We start from the raw sequence: 21,691 nt of genomic DNA, 5'->3' as shown, positions 1-21,691 counted from the left end.
CCGATCAAGGTCCTCGACAAGATTTTTTCTCCGATTCTCGGGAGGGGGAAATCGGGCATAAATCGGGCATAAATCGGCCTAAAACTCCTGTAGTGTGAGCCAGGCATTAGTGAACATCCTGATGGTGAATCAAATTTAGTTTGTACATAATTTGGTTGCACAACAGCATTTTCTCTGGCCAAAATTTTGACATCGATACCATGGGAAAAAACAGCCATATAGATATTTTTTATTTTATCTCATAATTTGCTGCTGTCACTTTAAGACCGGATGCACGGATCCATTACTGTTACACTTGCGTTTTCTTTCTCAACTGTTAATGTTCATTTAAAACATAACTGACTATGTTTACTTGAATTCACATTATTTTGTGTGTATTTGAGTGTTTAAGCGCAATACGCTGCAAAAAGAACTCAATTTAGTACTGAGAGGTGGTTTTATGTGCGTGCACTTTGGGTGTGAGCGGGAATCTGCGGGAATAAGTAAAATTGTGCGCAATGCGTGCAATGGCATGTCGAAATTCAAGCCCTGTAACACCAACTATATTTATCCAGAGCAAAAGAAACGAGTGAGTGAGGGGAGGTGGGTTTGTGTGTCAACTCGCTGTCTGAGAGATGAGAGAGAGAAAAGGCGCAGCTGGTATCGTGTATCTATTCTGCGGAAAATTAGTATTTGAAGCGTTTCAGATATTTCCGTATCGATGTGTAGCCTTTTTAAAAGACTACAACTGAAAAATGTATATATTATAAAATTCAACCCGCCAAAGCGGCTAGTGGGAGTGACTACATTACACTCTTTGGCGTTTGGTTTGGCGGATGTTAATGTCTAGCCCTGGTTGTAAGCACGCTGTAGCCTGTATAAAATGTAATTTAATTTATTTTTTTTTATCTAATGAGCAGAGTTCAAAATTGTAAACAGTCATGCATTAAGTCATGCATTTTATTTTGTCTGGTCACAGTTAGTTTTTATTTTTTTTTTTTTTTTTATTACAGAACTTTCAACAGAAATATGAATTCAAATTCTGTTGAAGTGCCTTATATAATGCAATAAAATAATTAGTCTATTTAAATATATAGATAATACATTTTCAGGAATAATATCTAAGGAAGTGTGACAATATCAGTTTCATTGGTTCAGGGAAAGGAGGAGTCAGGGTCCGAAATTTGGCACAAGCGCTCTTTCCAACATCAACTCAAAACACTTGCTCATCAGCAGTTTCAACTCAGTCCAGCACAGCTCGCTCTCGTGGCAGGTTCTCTCTCTCTCTCTCTCTCTCTCTCTCTCTCTCTCTCTCTCTCTCTCTCTCTCTCTCTCTCTCTCTCTCTCTCTCTCTCTCTCTCTCTCTCTCTCTCTCTCTCTCTCTCTCTCTCTCTCTCTCTCTCTCTCTCTCTCTCTCTCTCTCTCTCTCTCTCTCTCTCTCTGCAGCCAGACATCAGGCTTTTTATCCCGTCTCTTGACTCACTGCAAAATGATAACACCGGTTAGATCTTATAAACCGGAGGCGTCCCTTACCTCACGTCTCCCGATCTCACTCTCCATCTGCAGCAAACGCTAAACCACGCCCCCTTGCCACAAAAAGCAATATACTAATATAGCGAACACTGAAAATTTGACATTTATGTATTTTAAATGATAGTTTGTGTGTACCTGTAAAGTACAAGTTGACCATTCAGATCGGTTTCATGCTAGTAAGCCATTAATAACTTAAGCTATTTGCATAACGTTCTATCTCTAAAAATATAAACGAACACAAATGTTTAAAGGAATGAAGTCTACCATGCAAAACGTCAGCCCTTGATGAGTTTTGTTATGGGGGAAGGTGCATATTCTGTTTTTCACAGGTTAGTTCCTATCTGTCACCTGCAGTGAGGCTGACCGTAAGCACTCACATACGCACACACATCCCAAGCCTTCCAGATAAGTACAGGCCTGTAATGGCTTTTTTTCTGGTAGATCTATGCACAGCATGCTTCCCCATATCACAACAACCCCTCATGGACCTCTTCTTGTGTCTAAGCGAACCAGGCTGCTGCAGGCTGGGATCAGACGCAACAAACCCTGGCCTCCACACCTGTTTTGTTTTTTTTACAGCACAAGGGTCATCTACAAGCCATCTCATGCAGCCACCATTGTTATCAGCACTCCTCCTCTCGGAAAGCTCTGACCCAGCACTAAATATAACCCCTACAATTAGCGCTATCTTGCTAATGCCAGCCACCTCGGTCCTGCTCCGCTCTAGAAGGGGGGGGGGGGGGGGGGGGGGCGTAATTGGTTCTTTTAGGTGTGAGCAAGAGAGCATGGGCACGGGACGCAGATACAAGAAGTGGAGGAGGGAGTTAGAGAGATGAAGAAAGAACAAGAAAATGTGAGGAAAATAAAGAGAGCTGCGCCGGGGGTTGAGGGTTGATTGAGACGAGGAAAGAGTGAGAAAGACGAGATGAGTTTTATAATTGGTGAGATTTGTCGGGGTGAAAGATAACAGACGGAGAAGGAATAAGCAAGAAGAAGAAAACCAGACTGTGGAAGTGTCAGGATTATGTTGTGTTTTGTGTTCATTTCATTCCGGTGTGCTTCAGTTTAGTTTAGTCTTAAAGGGATAGTTCACCCAAAAATGAAAATTATGTCAGTAATTACTCACCCTCATGTTGTTCCAACCCCGTAAGACTTTCGTTCATCTTCAGAACACAGTTTAAGATATTTTTGATGAAATCTGAGAGCTGTCTCACTCCTCCATAGGCTTCTATGGGATCGAAACTTGCCGGCCCATAAAAGTTATTAAATACATCGTTAAAATAGTCCAAGTGACTACAGTGGCTCAACCATAAGTTTATCAAGCGACGAGAATACTTTGTGCGCACAAAAAAACAACAAAAATAACAACTTTATTAAACTTTTTGCGCACAAAAAGTATTCTTGTCGCTTGATAAACTTATGGTTGAGCCACTGTAGTCACTTGGACTATTTTAACGATGTCTTTACTAACTTTTTGGGTTTGCAAGTTTCGATCCCATAGAAGCCTATGGAGCAGTGATCCAGCTCTCAGATTTCATCAAAAATATCTTAATTTGTGTTCCGAAGATGAACGAAAGTCTTATGGGTTTGGAACAACATGAGGGTGAGTAATTGCTGACAGAATTTTCATTTTTGGGTGAACTAACCCTTTAAGTTAGTCTCCTGGGTTACTAATTACGTTCAGCTGTCTGTCATTAAGTTTCCCTGTGTATTTATACTCCCTGGTGGTTTCTCAATACCAAGTAAGCAAAGTTCTGAGTGCCCGGTGATCGCCTGGATCTCACAACTCCGAAAACGTCAGATTAAATTTAGGCGCCATCTTTCTACATACACCACAGATTTGAGCTTTAAACAACTACATTCTCGCCTGAAAAACTCCTAAAACTACATTTCATGACATAATAACAGTAGTATTTTTAAATTACGCAGGTTTTCTCCTCTGCTATTGACACTTGCTGGTTGGTGCGAGATGCATTCTGGGATACCTGGCTGTCTCAAGTCCGCACAAGTCACCTCTCGATGCACAACCGATAAAAGGGGCGGATCAAGAACACATCCAGGGATTTGAACTAGACTTGGCTAGATGTGAACTTTGAATTGGAACAGTACTTGGGCAGCGACTAATGACATTTCACAAGTCCACAAGAACACAAGTACAGACAAGAACACATATTGAGAAACGGCCCGTCTCATTCAGTTCATTGTCGGTTCTCGTCTCTGTGTGAGTAGTTTGTTATGGGCTATATGCCTTCATCTATATATTTTCTTCGTGTTCATTAAATAAGTTTATATTTGATCCTCGTTGTCTTCCTTGCGTGAACTACCACAACAGTTTGTGACAGGAAGACACAACAGAGTTCAGTGTTCCGGAAACTACTTTGAGACTGTAGCTTGCTTGGTTACTCAAAATTTAAAGTAGTTTAACTAGTCAAGCTAACCTTATGAAAAAGTAGAAATTTACACTTTACGCTACTAATAAAACGTAGCAGGCAACACCGAAGCTAATTAAAGGGATAATCAATTTCTATTTTCTGCTGACCTCAAAATAAGATTTCTGCATAGCATACAGCATTCGAATAGCATTCGAATAGCATACAGTTTGGATTGATGGAATGGTTCTGTTCTGGGCGAGAACTCCCTGTGCATCCATGCAGCCTAGCATGGGTAAGAGCAGGGAGAACGTCTCGGTTACGTATGTAACCCTCGTTCACTGAGTAGGGAACGGAGACGTTACGTCAGTGACGACGAAATGGGGGTTTCGCTTAGAAGCCTATCACCTTCGAGTATTACGAAACGAGCCAATGGCAGTGGAAATGCCATGGGTCTGCGGAATTTGGATGCGTAACTCCGCCCTACGTCGTGGGTATATAAGGAAGTACGCCGCAACATGCAGACATGTTTCCTACTGAGGAGCCGAGACTGAACTCTGGCGTTTCGAGCGGTACAGCGGAAGTGGCAGGAAGACGTAACGTCTCCGTTCCCTACTCAGGGAACGAGGGTTACATACGTAACCGAGACGTTCCCTTTCGTGGTCACTACGAGTTACGTCAGTGACGACAAAATGGGGGTTCCAGTCTAATCACGCCACCTTCTCGGCTGTCTTCCAGCTCCCTGAGTCTGAGCTCCCTGTCGTGAGACTGGCACGGACGAGGAGTCCTACTTATCACAGGAATACCAAGGTACACTGGGAAGCATATCTCAGTGGAAATATGCAACACAATGCCCGCCCGAATGGAGGTCTTAGAATACACATATGACCCGGAGGGGCTGCATATGGAATATCACTGGGGTGTCCAGCCGCAGGTGGAATTTTAAACCCCAGGGGTGGCAAGGTGGCTTGCCAATGGAAAGACACATGCTCAAGGAGGCTTACAGTGGAAATACACATGTGGGGGTCGCCTAACGGGGGAACCATGCACATGGAGGCACCTAGCCAACCGCGAAAGCTGCCGGAGGCAAAACTCTGGCGATGGCGTCAGCAGTGCTAGAGGAATTCAGGGTTTCTCGGGGAAACTCACCTGAGGAGAATATCACACTGATCCAGTCCGTGGAGTGGAATGGCGAGCAAGCGAAGACACCTGAGCGGATCCAAGTTACCGGCTAGTTGAAGCGAGGACACGAGAGGATACTGGCTCCACTCGGAGATTATAGAATCTCGCGAATGTGTTAGGTGTCGCCCAGCCTGCAGCTCTACAGATGTCTGCTAGCGAGGCGCCATGCGCTAGAGCCCAAGAAGAGGCCACACTCTGGGTAGAGTGGGCTCTCACACCAAGGGGGCACGGTCGGCCTTGCTGCTGGTATGCCAGAGCAATGGCGTCCACTATCCAGTGAGACAACCTTTGCTTGGAGAGAGCCTTTCCCTTCAGCTTCCCACCATAACAGACAAAGAGCTGGTCTGAGGTCCTGAAACACTGCGTTCTGTCTACGTAGGCACGGAGGGCGCGTACTGGACAGAGCAGTGCCAAGGCTGGGTCTGCCTCCTCCGAGGGCAGCGCTTGCAGGTTCACCACCTGATCTCGAAAGGGGGTTGTAGGAACCTTGGGCACAAATCCAGGCCGGGGTCTCAGGATCATGTGAGAGTTCGCCGGCCCGAATTCCAGGCATGCTTCGTCAACGGAAAATGCCTGCAGGTCCCCTACCCTCTTGATGGAGGCCAGTGCAAGCAGGAGCACTGTCTTCATTGACAGGAACTTAACCCTCTGGAGTCTGAGCGTTTTTTTGGGCCCTGGGGGTGTTCTGACATGCCCTGACATTTGTGCTTTTTTCAGTTGCTTATAAACATATTAATGGCAAAGGTGTAAATTCACTCTATATAGCACAAACAGGACTACAATAATATGTGAGCCACATGTATGTACATGTTTTCATTTTTGAGAGAATAATGTTTATGCGTGGTTATCGAAAAAACTAAAAATAAAATTTTTTGAAATAAGACCACAAAACACATACTAAATATGTGGCAATAAGACTTTTGACTTATGGATGTCGTCGCCTATAGTTTTTTCTTCAAAATTATGTGAAAATAGTCTTGCTTTATCGTTCACATAAAACCATACATTGATTTAAATTGATGTAAAACAGGTTTTGCTTGGAAAGCCAATATGCGAGGGGGCGTGAACGAGGAGTGGTTTACACCTTAGAATACACCCACTCTGCATAATTAGCCATTCACTCAGGTGTGACACTGACTGAGCCACAATGAAAGGACAAAAGATATATTTAGAAGAAGACTTATATTGACCATTTAAGATTTTGCTTACATCTATCTTGTAAATATGTTTTGCTATTTTATTAAAATGGTTACAATTACAACAATAATTACAAGTAAAACTGTACCCAAATCTACTAAACAAAATGTTGTCTTTCATATTTCGTCTGACTGTAACGTTGTTTTCATGAAATATTAGGGCATATTGTTAATTTGCAGTTTAATACGTTGCTTATACAAATAGCCTACATTTTATTTCAACATTCAGTCGATGTTTACTTATCTCAGTATAGCAATACAGTTTGCTAAAACATCATCATTCATTCACACACGCGATTTAAATTTAAACTGTCTTTGCCAGCTGTGGTAAACAGCGCGCATCTGTGCCGTTTATTCATTCATAAACAGAAACCCACGTGAAGAAATTCACGTGAGAAGGAAAAAACTTACTTGTATTCCTCAGCTCGCTCCTCGATATACCCGCACTTCTGAGGGACATTTTCGATTAGTATTATTCCTCACAGCGCTGCAAGACGGTGTAAACAATGATCTAAATAAACGTGTGTGTTTTCTCGAGCTGATGGGGGCGTTCACAGGATTGCCTCAGCCATTTGCGTTTGAATAGCGCGCGCTCTCCGTGGGCGGGGCCGATTATAACGTAATGAGATGAGATGAGCTCGACTGGAATCGCTCTCTTTTAATACAGATTTCACAAGATGAGAATAATTGTTTTTTTATATAAATGACTTCATTTAAAAGAAGAGAATTCAAGCTTCATGCCTGTCTGTCTGTATGTCTGTTTGACTGAGTATTCGCTGAGTTATTGTTAATTTTCGGACGCGTTTCAGAATGGACTTCACTGGCAGAGAGAAGGCAGAACTCGCTTCGTGTTTATTTTTCTTTATTTGGCAAAAAGCACAACACTTTGTTTTTATTGTGAGTATACACAAAAATAATACACATTTAACAGAATCGATTGATGTATGAAACTCCTATGGAAAATCAAAGTCAACAGAGTATTTATGAGTTTCTTTTACACTAATAAAAAAAAAGCGAGCTGGTATCGCCGGCGATACAGCCGACCTCAGGGGGTTAAGCTCCACAGCTTGCAAAGGCTCAAAGGGAGCACTCCGCAGGGCAGTTAAAACCACTGAGAGGTCCCAAGAGGGCACGAGAGGAGGGCGAGGAGGATTCAGTCTCCTCGCTCCTCTCAGGAACCTGATGACCAGGTCGTGCTTTCCAATGGACTTACCCTTAACTGCATCATGATGTGCGGCGATAGCGGCAACATATACTTTAAGGGTGGAGGGAGACAGCCTTCTCTCCAACCCTTCTTGCAGGAAGGAAAGCACGACACTGATCGGGTCTTTACTGGGGTCTTCTCGGCGAGAAGAGCACCAGGTGACGAAGAGGTTCCACTTCAACGCATAGGCATGTCTCGTGGACGATGCTCTAGCGGAAGTGATGGTAGCCACCACCGCTGGTGGTAGGGTACTCAAACCTGCCTCGACCCGTCCAGGAGCCACACGTGGAGGTTCCAAAGATCGGGACGAGGGTGCCATAGGGTGCCCCGTCTCTGAGTAAGGAGCTGTCACAAGGAGCATGAGTTCTGAGAACCAAGTCCGGGTGGGCCAATGGAGTCGCCATTCTTCAGGGAGGGGCTGAAGCCGAGAGAGCTAATCGGCTGCAGAGTTCAGGTCTCCGGGAATATACATGGCTCGAAGCGACCTCAGATGCTTCTGACTCCATAAGCGGAGGTGGCGCGCGAGTTGCGACATACGGCGGGAGCGTAGACCACCTTGACGGTTGATGTACGCTACAGTCGTGGTATTGTCTGATCGGACTAGTACGTGCTGGTTCTTGAGCAACGCATGGAAGCGGTGCAGAGCGAGACGTACAGCCAGCAACTCGAGGCAATTGACATGCCAAAGGCGCTGGGGTCCTGTCCAGGAGCCCGCGGCAGCATGTCCATTGCACATGGCACCCCAACCCGTGGTGGAGGCATCTGTTGAGACAACAACATGCCTGGAAACTTGTTCTAAGGGCACTCCGACCCGTAGAAAGCTGAGGTCCGTCCACGGGGTGAAGGTCTGACGACAGGTCGGAGTAACTGGTAGTCGGAGAAGGGTTCTTTAGATGTTTAAAATGTTCTTTACACTCAGAAAAAAATGGTTGCTTTAAGAACTGTTAACCTAAAGGTTCTTTGAGAAACCGAATGTTCTGTGGCATCGCTGTGAAAACTCCTTTTTAGAAACTTTGTTTAAGATTGTACTGTACTTTCTCACAGTTTGAAAAGTTTGAATTTCTTATGTATGTCATAAGAAAGCATGTGGTTGTGAATAATTAAGTGTCTTCTGAATTGATAAGGGCATGCAGTCTCATGAATAATTATGAGTCGTCATCATACTATAGTGTATCCTGTGACGTTAACGTAATGTGTATTAAACCTGGAAGATGAAAAAAAATAGAGCAAAAAGACTCAAAATAAACCAGTTACCTCCTTAAAATCAATGAATGCTCACATTTTCAGAGCTTGTCACCGTCCATTCTGGAATTGCCTTATCCATGATATATGTGATGCTGCCTTGAATGTTTGACTAAAAGTGGGTATCTTAGAAGATAGCATAGTTACGCTGCCTAAATTTTGGAATGGTCTTTGTGTTGGGAGTACAATACTGCATTTGATTTTTATAAGAAATCAGATGTCCTATTGCCTCCTGAGGTATTTTGACACATAAATGTGTGCCATAAACATCAGGTATATTCCCTTGCTTTTGTGGCACATATCTGCTTTCTGACTGTCTTATGAAGGAGAGAAAGAGGTATTTCCTCATAAAACGTGAACTGCTGACTTGTTTGTTTTTTGCTTTGCTCGTGGAGGCGGAAAAACATCCATATCCTAAAGTTGTATTTGCATGACTCATTTTACTGGAAGTAATAGCAATAAATTTGGAACCAAACGAAAGTAAGTTACATAAATTTAACTGTACAGCTGTAAGCATAAATATTCAGAGTCTGGCAAGTAGCTCTTTGTGTTTGAGACAGCGCTGAAATACTGCTCACAGCTCTGTTAAGACCTACGTATGCATTTCAGTTCAATACATTTGCATACAAATTTCAGAAGTAATTTTTGCACCGTGTGCATTTATGATAATTCACCTAAATTGCGAACGTTCCAGGCTGCAGTTCCCGTTTCATCTGTATTTTCCCTGTATTAAAGGTGACAGCCTTGGCTGTATTTTCTTCGTTCAGCAGTGGATTTGTATTGTTGATGGCACTGCCGCTGTATTCATCTTGCATAATTTGTCAAGCGGCGAATTTCATGCGTGGGTCCTTCACCTCAGATAACTGCTGTACTAATCTCAGATAAACAGCGTGATAGCCTCAGGTCTTACTCAACTCCTCCTGATTATTACTGCTGGGACTGGAAGATAGCTTAACACACACACTTGCTTTCACATGCCATCCCAATACACTGGAAATAGTCTATGTACCAAGTGGCCACTTCACCCTTTGGTGTTTTTTGTGTTGAGTTTGTAGTCCCCAGGGTGCACCTATGCAGGAAATTGATAGTACCCTCTATATTTAGTGTGTAGTGTTGTGCTTTCCTCTGTATGTGTAGAGTCATAGGTCCTTCTGTGTGTGGTTGAATGTATTGATCATCTGGTACGTGTGTTTCTGTGGTGTATCGTCAGTTTCAATCCCACTTACTTTAGTATGAATCATGCTTAAAAAAAAAAAAAAAAAAAAAAATGTATATATATATATATACTATGTGTATATATATATACTATGTATATATATATATATATATATACAGTGTATATATATACAGTATATATACTGTATATATATATGAAGAGTTCAGATGCAAAAGCCCTAAGTGCCATCTGAAATGTTCTTCTAGAATGATCATTTTTATAAAGCTTGTATATTTAAGTTCAGTAATTGAACTTAAATGACAATTAATAGGTAATTTGCATTGCCATTTAAGTGAAATTATTGAACTTAAATATACGAGCTTGATAAAAATGATCATTCTAGAAGAAAATTTCAGATGGCACTTAGAGGCTTTTGACAGATATCACTGAAATATGTCTTGCAACAAAACCTAGGTTCTGTAAACAGGAAAAATGTATGTATTCCTTTTTCTTCCCATTTCCTCTAGTCTGATCATTAGTTAGTTGCTATAGTTACCAATTATGTTGCGTACCTGTTTCTTGTTTAGTTTGTCATTTATCCTATGTTTATGAGCCCTCAGTTTGTTCAGTCCTTTGTTTTGGTATTGTCTTTTCATATTTTGTGTGTGAAGCTGTTGCGTTGAGACTCACCCTTGTTGGTTTTATTTTGGTTTATAAAGTTAAAAGCTGCAATTAGATCTGCCTTTCATCTTCCTTTGTCTGTCCAGTTAATGACACCTTCCCTTCTTTTTGACATACTATGGCTTGGGACAGATAGTATGTGAACTGTGATTTAACCTCATTCCCATTGCAACTTGTCGGAGTCTCCTTTTCATCTGTTGGCATGTCTGTCTCATTGCATCATCATAAATCATATCGACTGTCACATTTCTACAGCCCTCGTGCAAAGATTTATTTATTTAAAAATAAATGCATTTAAAGGGCCAGATTTACTAAACAGGGCAAATAACGCGAGAGAATTTAGAAAATGTATGACTCAATGCACTGGAGAAATTCGGCTTATCTAATGCTTTCTAGAGCGAGAATACTCTCCTCCCTACATTTTAAATACCACATGCACCAACATGAAATAATAGATTTTCAAAATACACATCTTCACTATTACTAAAATTGATCATGCATGGTTTTAAATGGTATTATAAAGAAAATGTCCTATTAAATCTAATATGGCAAATCAGTTTCATTTTTATTTATTTATTATCTATTATTACATTACAAATGACATTATTTTCAAAGGGAAATACATCAACTCACAGAGGCAAACTGCTCATCAAACCAATTCATGAGGATTTTCACTCACATCTTAATCGTACAGTCTTCTCAGAGTACAAGTCAACTCACTTTGGATGCTTATTTTAGCTTTATAACGGGAAAAGGCAAAAATGTGAGCCACCTGTAGTAGCAATAGCAGTATTAAAAACGGTGTTTGTCCACTTCCCAGTCTATATCTTATAAGCACAGTGTTCTGGGTAAAAGATCATACCATGTTGAGAGCTTAGCAAGGAAAGGAGAGATGAACACATAATTCATTAAATCTTAATATTTCAACAATACTGAGAAAGAAAGCCACAATAAGGTGGAAGGGAAGGCAAGGGTTCTGTCTGCTTTTGTGGAAGATCATGTATTGCATGTGTCATCAATAGTGAGGAAAAAATTTACTTTTTATGATTTGTATCCCAGAATAATACTGTAAAAGAATGTTCAGAATATATTCTAAAGGGACAAGTAATTGTTTGTGCTTTGCAATAATGTAACTGTTTGTGAGGCCTGCCATTCATGCTGCTCCCCTGAACGAATTAAAAGATCTTCTGGCTGGAAATTTTATTTTTGTTCAACTCCACTTTACTGTGCAGAGTTAATGTCTAAATGTTATTTTCCATTTCCTTTTTTGGGATCCTTGAAGTTAAATAATGGGTGAAGGTTTAAATTAGAAGACTTCTGTGCATCTCTTTACTTCTGGTCTTTGGAAGTCACATTGAATGTATCACACTGTAGATTAGGTTGGACTGCATTTTTCATTTGAAAGTTCATTTGGACCTGAATCATGTGGTTTTGGGCATGAAGCAGAACTCAGGGTGCTTTCACATCTGTAGTTCGGTTCATTTGGTCCGGACCAAGGGCGAAAAATGATACTTTGTAGCATTCAGCTTTCAGGCGTTTTGGTTCCTTTTCACACCACACTGATCGCTCTGGTCCTAATCAGATTATGAGTTGATAAAATGCAGTCACGTGACAACATCCACATCACTAGTTGGCCAGATGTGTCTTGAACGCATTCCCATAACTGCATTTCGTTTGGTCAAAATGAACCCTCTGGGGTCTGAGGGGTTTTTGGGGTCCTTGAGATGTTCTGACATGCCCTGACATTTGTGCTTTTTTCAGTTGCTTATAAACATATTAATGGCAAAGGTATAATTACACTCTATTTAGCACAAACAGGGCTACCATAATATGTGAGCAACATGCATGTAGCCTACATGTTTGTATTTTTGAGAGAATAATGTTTATGCATGGTTATTGAAAAAACTAAAAACTAAAGTTTCTGAAATAAGGCCACAAAACACATACTAAATATGTGACAATAAGACTTTTGACTAATTGATGTCATTGCCTAGAGTTTTTTCTTCAAAATGTTGTGAAAATCATCCTGCCCTTATCATTCACATAACACAATACATTGATTTAAATCTTGTAAAACACTTTTTGTTTGTAAAGACAATATGCGCAAGGGGCGTCAACCATTCAACAGCATCATGCATATGTAGTGATTCACACCTGAGGAGACAATGGGGCCCGCATACTTAATGAGCCATTCATTCAGGTGTGTCACCTATAGCCACAAGAAAGAATGCAAGAGCAATATGTATATATATATATATATATATATATATATATATACATTCTACCAAATTGGTTCACAGTTGGAAGCATTTCAAATTATTTTTATTTTTTTTGCACAAATTTTTCTTGCAAATTGTATAATATCCAAGGAAAACATGTCTAGTAATTGTGCAGTTAATTCTCATACTGTATTTTCAGTTTTGGAATATGTATCCTCTCCCCAAATTTGTCAATAATAAAACACAATAAAAATTATTTAAAGAAAAGGCTTATATTTACCTTTTAAAATTTGTTTACATCTACCTTGTAAATATATTTTTTTATTAAAAAGGTTACAATTACAACAACAATTGAAGTGTAATCTTTCTTTGTAAAAACTAAAGTATACATTTTATCATATATATTTCAAAGTTAAGGATTCATTACTTCGAATACAGCCTACATTGACAAAACATACTATATTTAACATATTAGCAAAAATTGGCAAACAAAAGCTTATTTGAGGTGGCAGATATTTTACAGTAAAAATGTGTAATCAATCCAAAACTAATCAACGAAATGTTGTCTTTCATATGTCTGTAACATCGGTCTTTCGTTTTTATTATAAGGAATATAAATGTTAATTTGCAATTTAATACGTTGCTTATACAAATACATTTTATTTCAACACATTTCAGTTGTGGTAAACAGCGCATCGCTGCCGTTCATTCATTCACACAGAAACGCGATATACTTGAGAATGAAAAAAAAATTACTACAGTATTCCATGTTGCTCCTCGAAATACCAGCACTTCTGAGGTACGTTTTCCATTAGTATTATTCCTCACAGCGCTGCGAGACAGTGTAGACAACTACACTTATCATCTGAATAAACTTGATGTGTTTTCTCGAGCTGATATGTGGGCGTTCACAGTTTGTATGGGATCGTCTCAGTCATTTGCGTTTGAATAGCGCGCGCTCTCCGTGGGCGGGGCCGATTAAAACGTAATGAGCTGAGATGAGCTCGACTGGAATCGCTCTCTTTTAATACAGATTTCACAAGATGAGAATATTTGTTTTTTATATAAATTACTTCATTTAAAAGGAGAGAATTCAAGCTTCATGCCTGTGTGTCTGTATGCCTGTTTGACTGAGTATTCGCTCAGTTATTGTTCATTTTCGGACGCGTTTCAGAATGGACTTCACTGGCAGAGAGAAGGCAGAACTCGCTTCGTGTTTATTTTTCTTTATTTGGCAAAAAGCACAACACTTTGTTTTTATTGTGAGTATACACAAAAATAATACACATTTAACAGAATCGATTGATGTATGAAACTCCTATGGAAAATCAAAGTCAACTGAGTATTTATGAGTTTCTTTTACACTGATTAAAAAAAAGCGAGCTGGTATCGCCGGCGATACCTCCGACCTCAGGGGGTTAACGTGCGGGAAAATTCCAACAGAACTCCCGGAAGTAAACAAAGAGGTGGAAAATCCGGCAGACAACACGCCGCTGTTTTAGACAAACAATAATATTTGATAATGAAGCGAGGATGCGGCTCGAAAATAATGTTAATAATTTATATCAGGCTCCGCACCTCCTCACAACTACGGCAACTGATTTAGTCCAAAAATGTGCAGTTCTTTGGCAGTTGGTTCTGTTCGAGGTCAGATCACGTTCTCACCACAAACGAACCGCTCCAGAGTTCGTTTGAAAGCGTACCGAGACCACCTCTTCGAGGAGGTCTCGGTACGCTTGTTTGGTCCGCTTTTGGTGTGCACCCGAGTGCGAGTTAGTAAGGTAGTTGCTAAATTTAGGTATTGTGTAAGATTAAGGGATGTAATGCAGAATAAGGCATTATGCTAATAAGTAATAAGTAACTTGTTAATAGTGAGAATTGGACCCTAAACTATTGTTACCAAAAAAAGTTTATATTTATGTATGTACTGTTCTAGTAAGATCTATTCTATAAAGTACTGGGATCAGTAAGATTTATTAAAGATGTTTTTGAAAGAAGTTTCTTATGGTCACCAAAGCTGCATTTGATTGATAAAAAATAGAGCAATAACAGTAATATTGTGCAATATTATAAAAATGTATAATTTTTTATAATTATAAATAATTTTTTCAAATGAAATGTATTTATGTGACAGCAAAGCTGAATTTTCAGCAGCCATTACTCCAGTCTTCGGTGTCACAGGATTCTTCGGAAATCATACTGATTAATATACTGATTTGGTGGTCAAGAAACATTGCTTGTTATTATCAATATTGAAAACTGTTGTGCTGCTTGATTTTTATTTTTATTTTTTATTATTATTATTTTTATTTTTTTGTGGAAAACGTGATACCTTTTTTTTTCAGATTCTTTTTATAAATAGAAAGTTCAAAAGCACAGAATTTATTTTGTATCATTCTAGAAGTTTTTACTGTCACTTCAGGTCAATTCAGTGCATCCTTACTGGGAAAAAAAAGTACTCATTTCTGTCAACAACAAAAAAATCTTACCAACCCCAAACTATATAAATACGCTACAACTGTATATTGTTTGTATACAACATATTTTTTTCAACCCCTTCGTAAAATTACGTCAGATTATATATGTCATTTTTTATGGTTTTGAATGTTTACCATAAACTGAGAATATTGATATACTCTCTGCTTACTTATGTTACTGTGACTACTTCAAACAGTTAGTATATTAAGTGTAATGTATTATGTGACAGACAGTTGTTTAATTAAATTGCTGGTATCTTATGCTAGATGTGTTTGTGTCTATCAGATGGACAGTCAGAGCAGATGCATGTATAGAAGAGTGACTCTACTGTGTTTTTGTTTATCTCTCTTCTCAGGTGTAATTGAGGTGGTGAGTAATGTCTTTGTGGAAGTCGCTGGCGTATATCTGGAGAGAGAAATGCACTCAGGGATGAAGAGCTGTTCTTCTCCGCTCCTGTGTCTGCTGGACATCATCCACTGCCTACTCAAAAACCTTTCATCTGTAGTCCGACTGGCCCTTCGGGTAACATTCTCTCTCTATTTCAGTTTAGATTTATTGGCATGACAAGTAATTCAACTTAATTGTTTGTTGTTTGATTAACGTGAATGACAGACAGCATGAATTAGGCTGCTGTCACTTTAAGAGCTGCCCAAATCCAATATACTGTTACACATGCATTTCCTTTCTCAGCTGTTTGCATTCACTTAAGGCATAAATGACTGTATTTACTAGGATACTTGCAAAGACAGGCATTTTGACACATACATGTGTGTGTATTTAACTGTTCAAGGCCAATAAAGCGGCTTCACGTGAGCGCGTCTCTAAGACAGCCACCCATATAGCGAAATGAGTTCTGGTTTGTTTCCTATTGTGCTTCAGCAGTCTAAAATCACTTGTTTTTATACCACAATGCTTAAAAACACATGTAGACGATGAGCTTTCGCGACCACCACGCACGCAGCACAGCAATGCCATGTGAGTGTAACCGCGATAGAGGCGATAGTCTAAAATCTCTACCGGTTGACAAATCTCTACCGGTTAATCATGTCTACCGGTATATCCCCCACCCCTACTATCGGGTATGGTTAGGGTTTAGTGTAGGTGGTACGTTATTTTCAAATACAAAGGTTAAAAGCATTACCTTTTAGTGCCTCTCACTGGACATTTTATTTCTAAACTGCTATGCTACATAAAACAACTAAAATAATAAAACGTTGCAAAATTCACGTTAATCTGTTTCGGATAAAACTGAACGCACTTTCAGCGCCACTAATTGGACATTTCTCTTTGAAAGTGTCACAAATTTTCTGAATTTTGTCACCACAGGCACGTTTTTCCAATAAGCGTGGGTTGTTCTTTCCTCTTAGTATTGCAGGGTTTTAATATGATATCAGAAGATTCCAGAATAGCAGATCTTTATACTCTATTTATTTATTTATTTATTTATTAAATCCTGTTGTTTAACAGCTGTGGTTGCCTGAATGATTCTGTAAAAACGCAGGAAAAATGTAAACATATTTACAGAACAACATAAATTTTATTTAGATCTGTAATCTATAAAAATGTGTCAAACCGGTAAATCCAACAGCCGTTACATAACATATACATATTAACATATATTTAATGTATGTATAACATACATTAACATATACTTTCAACCACCATAATAGCACTGGTGGTAAAGAGATGTCTTGTAGCTTTTCCACAGCTGTCAGGAATATAATTGACAAATTACCAGGCTTTTTGTTTGTTTTTGTTTTACTGCAGCATTCTTTTATAGTTAAAATTGCAATATTTTTTTACAGTGTAATTATGGAATATTTTCTGAATTCTGTAATGCATGCTGTATTTGTTGTGTTTTGGTGTATTAGTTGGATATTTTACATAATTTGGCTTACAATTACACGTTTGTCCCATTTTCATATTCTAGTTTTTTAAGTGGACCCCACATCCCATTGGTATAAAGGGCAATGGGCTCAATTGCAGATTCTAATATTTCCAGCCAAATCCTAACAGGAGTTTCTAAAGGGCATTGTCGTTTTATGGCATACAAGGCCCTGCGGCCATTATCTCCCAGTTCATTTACTGCAGGGTTATAGTTTCCTGTGGAATTGCTTTTAGTGCTAGATAATAGTAGTGTGATGAGCTTATGTGGTGTGAATATGTGTTGTGTTGTGTTTTCTGGGATGTAGATCTTTTGTAGAAGGTCATGATTGTGTATTTATTTGGGTTGACTGGCAGTATTACTCCAGCAGTTCCAGGTTTAGTTGTAAACACTGTGTAGTGTAAGACAGCAGAACCACTCATCTGTGCAGAGCAGGTGTTTGATTTCTGTGTTGAGTGAAGTGAGACTAGGGGCAGAAGGTTATTCCACACAGATTCCACCTTGTTCATTGATTGTACATGTTGAAGTACATTTTGAACAATGTTGGGCTAAATCAGCAACATTCATTCCACTGTCCTGAGAAATGTGTTCTCTTTTGTTGCTATTTTTTTTATTTATTATGCATTGACTTTTAGTGTACATTGATTTAATAAGGTTGTAGGTTTTACATCCTACACTTTGTATGAAGTGTGCATTCGATGGACACTTTACTATCCCATGAGGCCACAGGAGAGGATTTATGAATGGAAGTGAAGCGACACAACTGACACTGGTGGGTCATGTGACAGTGACAGTAACAATATGGCGGATATACCGGTAGTACGTCCAAATTTCATTCATACTGCCCATATTCATACTATATAGAGCTTTTTTTTTACAATTTTGAAGTAAATTCAAATGTTGCACCTACTCTGACAATATGTGATTTCGGACGCAGCGACAGTCTTTCCCATTCTCATTGACAATATGGTCATGGTTATTTCTGTGGAAAGGCAAAATGTTGTTATTTATAGAGGACATCTTATTAATATTTTTACTTTCCTGTGTCCGTGAAGTCAAGCTGTAATCCTGTTTTTGCATTCAGATCCCCACAAACAAGCACATTTCCCTGAGCCTGGATAGGGCATGTCTCTTTTTCCAGTGTATGAAACATATCTTCTCTGCAGGAGGGGTTATGGCAGTGGAATGTAAATGCCATGTAGGAAGATGTCTTGTTGTGACAGGAAGTTCTTTGTGGAGTTTCAGCTAGATATGGTATTTGCCCATTTTCTTGGTGTCAATGTAGTGGGGAAATATATTCTGCCTTGGCACACTTTGCTAAGTTTTTGAGAGGTTAAAATGATTTCTCAGTAATTGGGAGGACAGTCTTTCCCTCTCGTTTTCTTTATTGGCCTCTATCCTTCTCACTCTGTATTTCTTCTATGATTTCAATTTTGTTTAAATTTATGAATATGGATATACGTGAATAAGCATATTAAACAGTAGTCTCAGCTTCAGATGTGCCTCCTTTTACTGACCACACAAAAATGAAAATTGTCTAAGATCATAGGGTTTGAATCTGTTGACTATTTTTTAGAGAGAAAGAGAACTCTTTGAAAGAGGCATTTGTTTGATACACTTAGTAGAAAATTCTCTCAATCTCTTGATAAATATCTATTTTATTTGCCTCTGTTTTTTCTGCTTCTGTCTAATTTCAGATTCATCTGTAAAATAAAAATGTCACTGTACATCTCAGACCGGGTGTCTGTAGGAGTGTGACAGTAGCACAGCTGTTTTCAAAACCATACAAATTTTCTTCCTGTTTTGCCTCTAACCATTCCTATTGCATAAGTTATGGATGGATTTGGATGGTCTACTAGTCATCTAGCAACCAACTAGTTGGATATTGAGATTGACTAGAGAGGTTTTTTCTTTAAAAGTGACAAGATTTTTGACATGGTACATTATGGCTACTCTGTACCACAACAGAAAATTGTCAACCGTTTCTTGTATTCTTTTCTTTAATGTTCCCTCTTTAATTTAGGGCTGGAACAAAGAAATTCAAAAACAAATAATAATAAAAAATGTAAAAAAAAAAATATATATATTTTTTTTTCTTCTTGTTTCTCATGTCACAGACTGCTCTGTAAATTCCTTTCTTTCTCTTTTTCTCGTTCCAAAGGTATCCATCCTTATTTTGTTTTCCCTCTCTCACCCTTGCCGTCCCATCCTCTTGTTTGTAACACTTCTCACTCTGTCGCCCTCATTTCTTGAGCTGCTCTCCTCGTTTCTCTCTCTCTCTCTCTCTCTCTCTCTCTCTCTCTCTCTCTCTCTCTCGCTCTCTCTCTCTCTCTCTCTCTCTCCTCCTTTCCCTACACCCCCCAGCCCCCCGTCCTCAGGGAGCGCTTGCCTGCTACTGTCGCCGTAGGCATGCTTTTAGGGGGTTCATGTCTGGATCCTCTCCTCACTGATGATTAGATTGTTATGCAATGACAACTGCTATGCAGATACCAGCAGGATACATCCAGCCACTCACTCCGAGTGGATCCACCACACCTTTTACCCATAATTACTCGCAGCGGACATCTTTGTCAGAGCTACCGAGTGTGTGCTCACACGAGCGTTCGTGTTCAATTTCCGGTACTTTGACGTCTAATAGTTCCCAGTGCTATTTTTACCGGTATGCTTCAGCAGACCCGTGGTAAACAGTGCTTTAAAGTCGGATATGTGGCACACAGGACTCACAGGAAGTCGCTCCCCTGTCAGTTCCTCCTCAACCCTCATTATCCACCCAAGGCCTTTGTCTTTCCCTCAGCGTCCTTCCATACATATTCATGCACGGACATCGCCAAAATGGAGCCTGTAATGGAATTCAGTACTCTGAGAGAGAGAGAGAGAAAAAAGCGACAGAAGAGAGAAAGGAAAGCTTATTAAAAAAAAGTGTCCACACAACCCAAATTCGTTTGGGTGATAATGATGAGGGAGACATTCCCGAACACTTTTCCCCACTGCGCCGACTGTCCTTCCCTCTCACGTTTCTCTCACGATGTCAGCCAGAGCTCCGTCATTAATATTTTAAATGAGTGAAGGGAGTTTAAATGTGAAAAAACTGCAGTCCTATTAAGCGAAGGCTTGCTGTAATCTCATTGCTCCGGTCTGTCAATCTGCTTGAGGATCCCAGACACTCACATTCAATGAAATATTAGCCAGAATAAGACAGCTAGAGACAGCGGCATGAACTTTTGAACCAGACCCACTGCACGGCTGCTCTCGCTGATGACTGATGGGTAACAAACTTTGCATTTCTTATGCATTCTTGCTGCTGTTGTCTATTTTTATCTATCTGTCTGTCTCTCTCTCTCTCTCTCTCTCTCTCTCTCTTTCTCTCTCTCTCTCTCTCTCTCTCTCTCTCTCTCTCTCTCTCTCTCTCTCTCTCTCTCTCTCTCTCTCTCTCTCTCTCTCTCTCTCTCTCTATATATATATATATATATATATATATATATATATATATATATATATATATGACAGCTGTTACTAAAGAGTAAGATGTTGTGGCTGATGGTAGACAGCGAGCTGTACACATTGTTCCGTTCCGGCAGCAGAGCTGGGCAGTGTTCAGAGACCCCAGCACCTCTGAGGAGCGTCTCTGTTAAAAATAGCACCAGCTTCAAGCTACTGTACTTCCTGTGATGATTACATGAGCAGGAATCTCTCAGACTCTCAATCCTCTGTTGCGTTGGCTCTTGAGTTCTCTTCTCTAAGCATCCCCCCAATGACTGACTGTCCTCATTTTCTTCCTTTCGCTTCCCCTTTATTCTCCCTCTCTTTTTTCTTCTTGGCCTAATAATGCTCTCTCTGCTTCTTTTTTTTTGTAGAGATCAGACAGCAATGAAAACACTGAGGCTGCAGAGGAACTGCTGCTCATCAACAAGCCACTGACAGACCTAAACAACCTCCTCATTCAACTGGTCAGTGTGTGTGTGTGTGCGTGCGTGCGTGTGTGTTTCATGCAAACTTTACATCTGTTTTGCCTAACCATTTCTTTTGCATAAATTATGCATGGATCATTATGGTCTACTAGTCATCCAATAATTTACTTTTTGGAAACCGTGCCATACGGAAACTCTACCACAACAGAAAATTGTAAAAATATAAATTATATATATATAACGAAAGTAATCCCATGAAGTGATCACATCTTAACAGGTTATGATCAGGGGAGTGAATGTTACCTGTTAACACAGGGTCTGTGCTTTTGTTTTTCTTTATTATCATTTGTAGTTTAGCAATTTAAACAGTCCATTGTTTAAAAAAATAAAATAAAAAGTAATCAAAAATAATAAAATATGGTTTTTTTTACCCGATTAATCCAATAATCGAAGAAATAATCACCCAATTAATCGATTGTCAAACAATCGTTAGATGCAGATTTATCATATATGTATCCATTTGTAATTAGATTCTTACGAACTCTAGTTGTGAAACCATAATCACAGTATTTTCTTAATTAACAAACCAAAAAATACAGATGTAGAATTAAATTTACAGTAATGCGTTTAATAGCACAACTCTTCCGTATGTCTCCCCT

At 39.5% G+C, this 21,691-nt stretch overlaps 1 protein-coding gene across 1 annotated transcript in view; it reads left to right on the top strand.

The window, feature by feature from the left end:
• The window catches only part of ulk4 (unc-51 like kinase 4), a 321,586-nt gene that overhangs the window by 243,897 nt on the left and 55,998 nt on the right, over positions 1-21,691 (top strand). The window contains exons 33-34 of the mRNA XM_082150256.1: positions 15,595-15,761; positions 20,979-21,071. Of these exons, the coding sequence (XP_082006382.1) occupies positions 15,595-15,761; positions 20,979-21,071 (260 nt within the window). The remainder of the gene's footprint in view (positions 1-15,594; positions 15,762-20,978; positions 21,072-21,691) is intronic.

Source organism: Leuciscus leuciscus, assembly GCF_965113295.1.
Source record: "Leuciscus leuciscus genome assembly, chromosome: 20".
NCBI lineage: Eukaryota > Metazoa > Chordata > Actinopteri > Cypriniformes > Leuciscidae > Leuciscus > Leuciscus leuciscus.
This window is presented reverse-complemented; position numbering and strand designations above follow the sequence as displayed.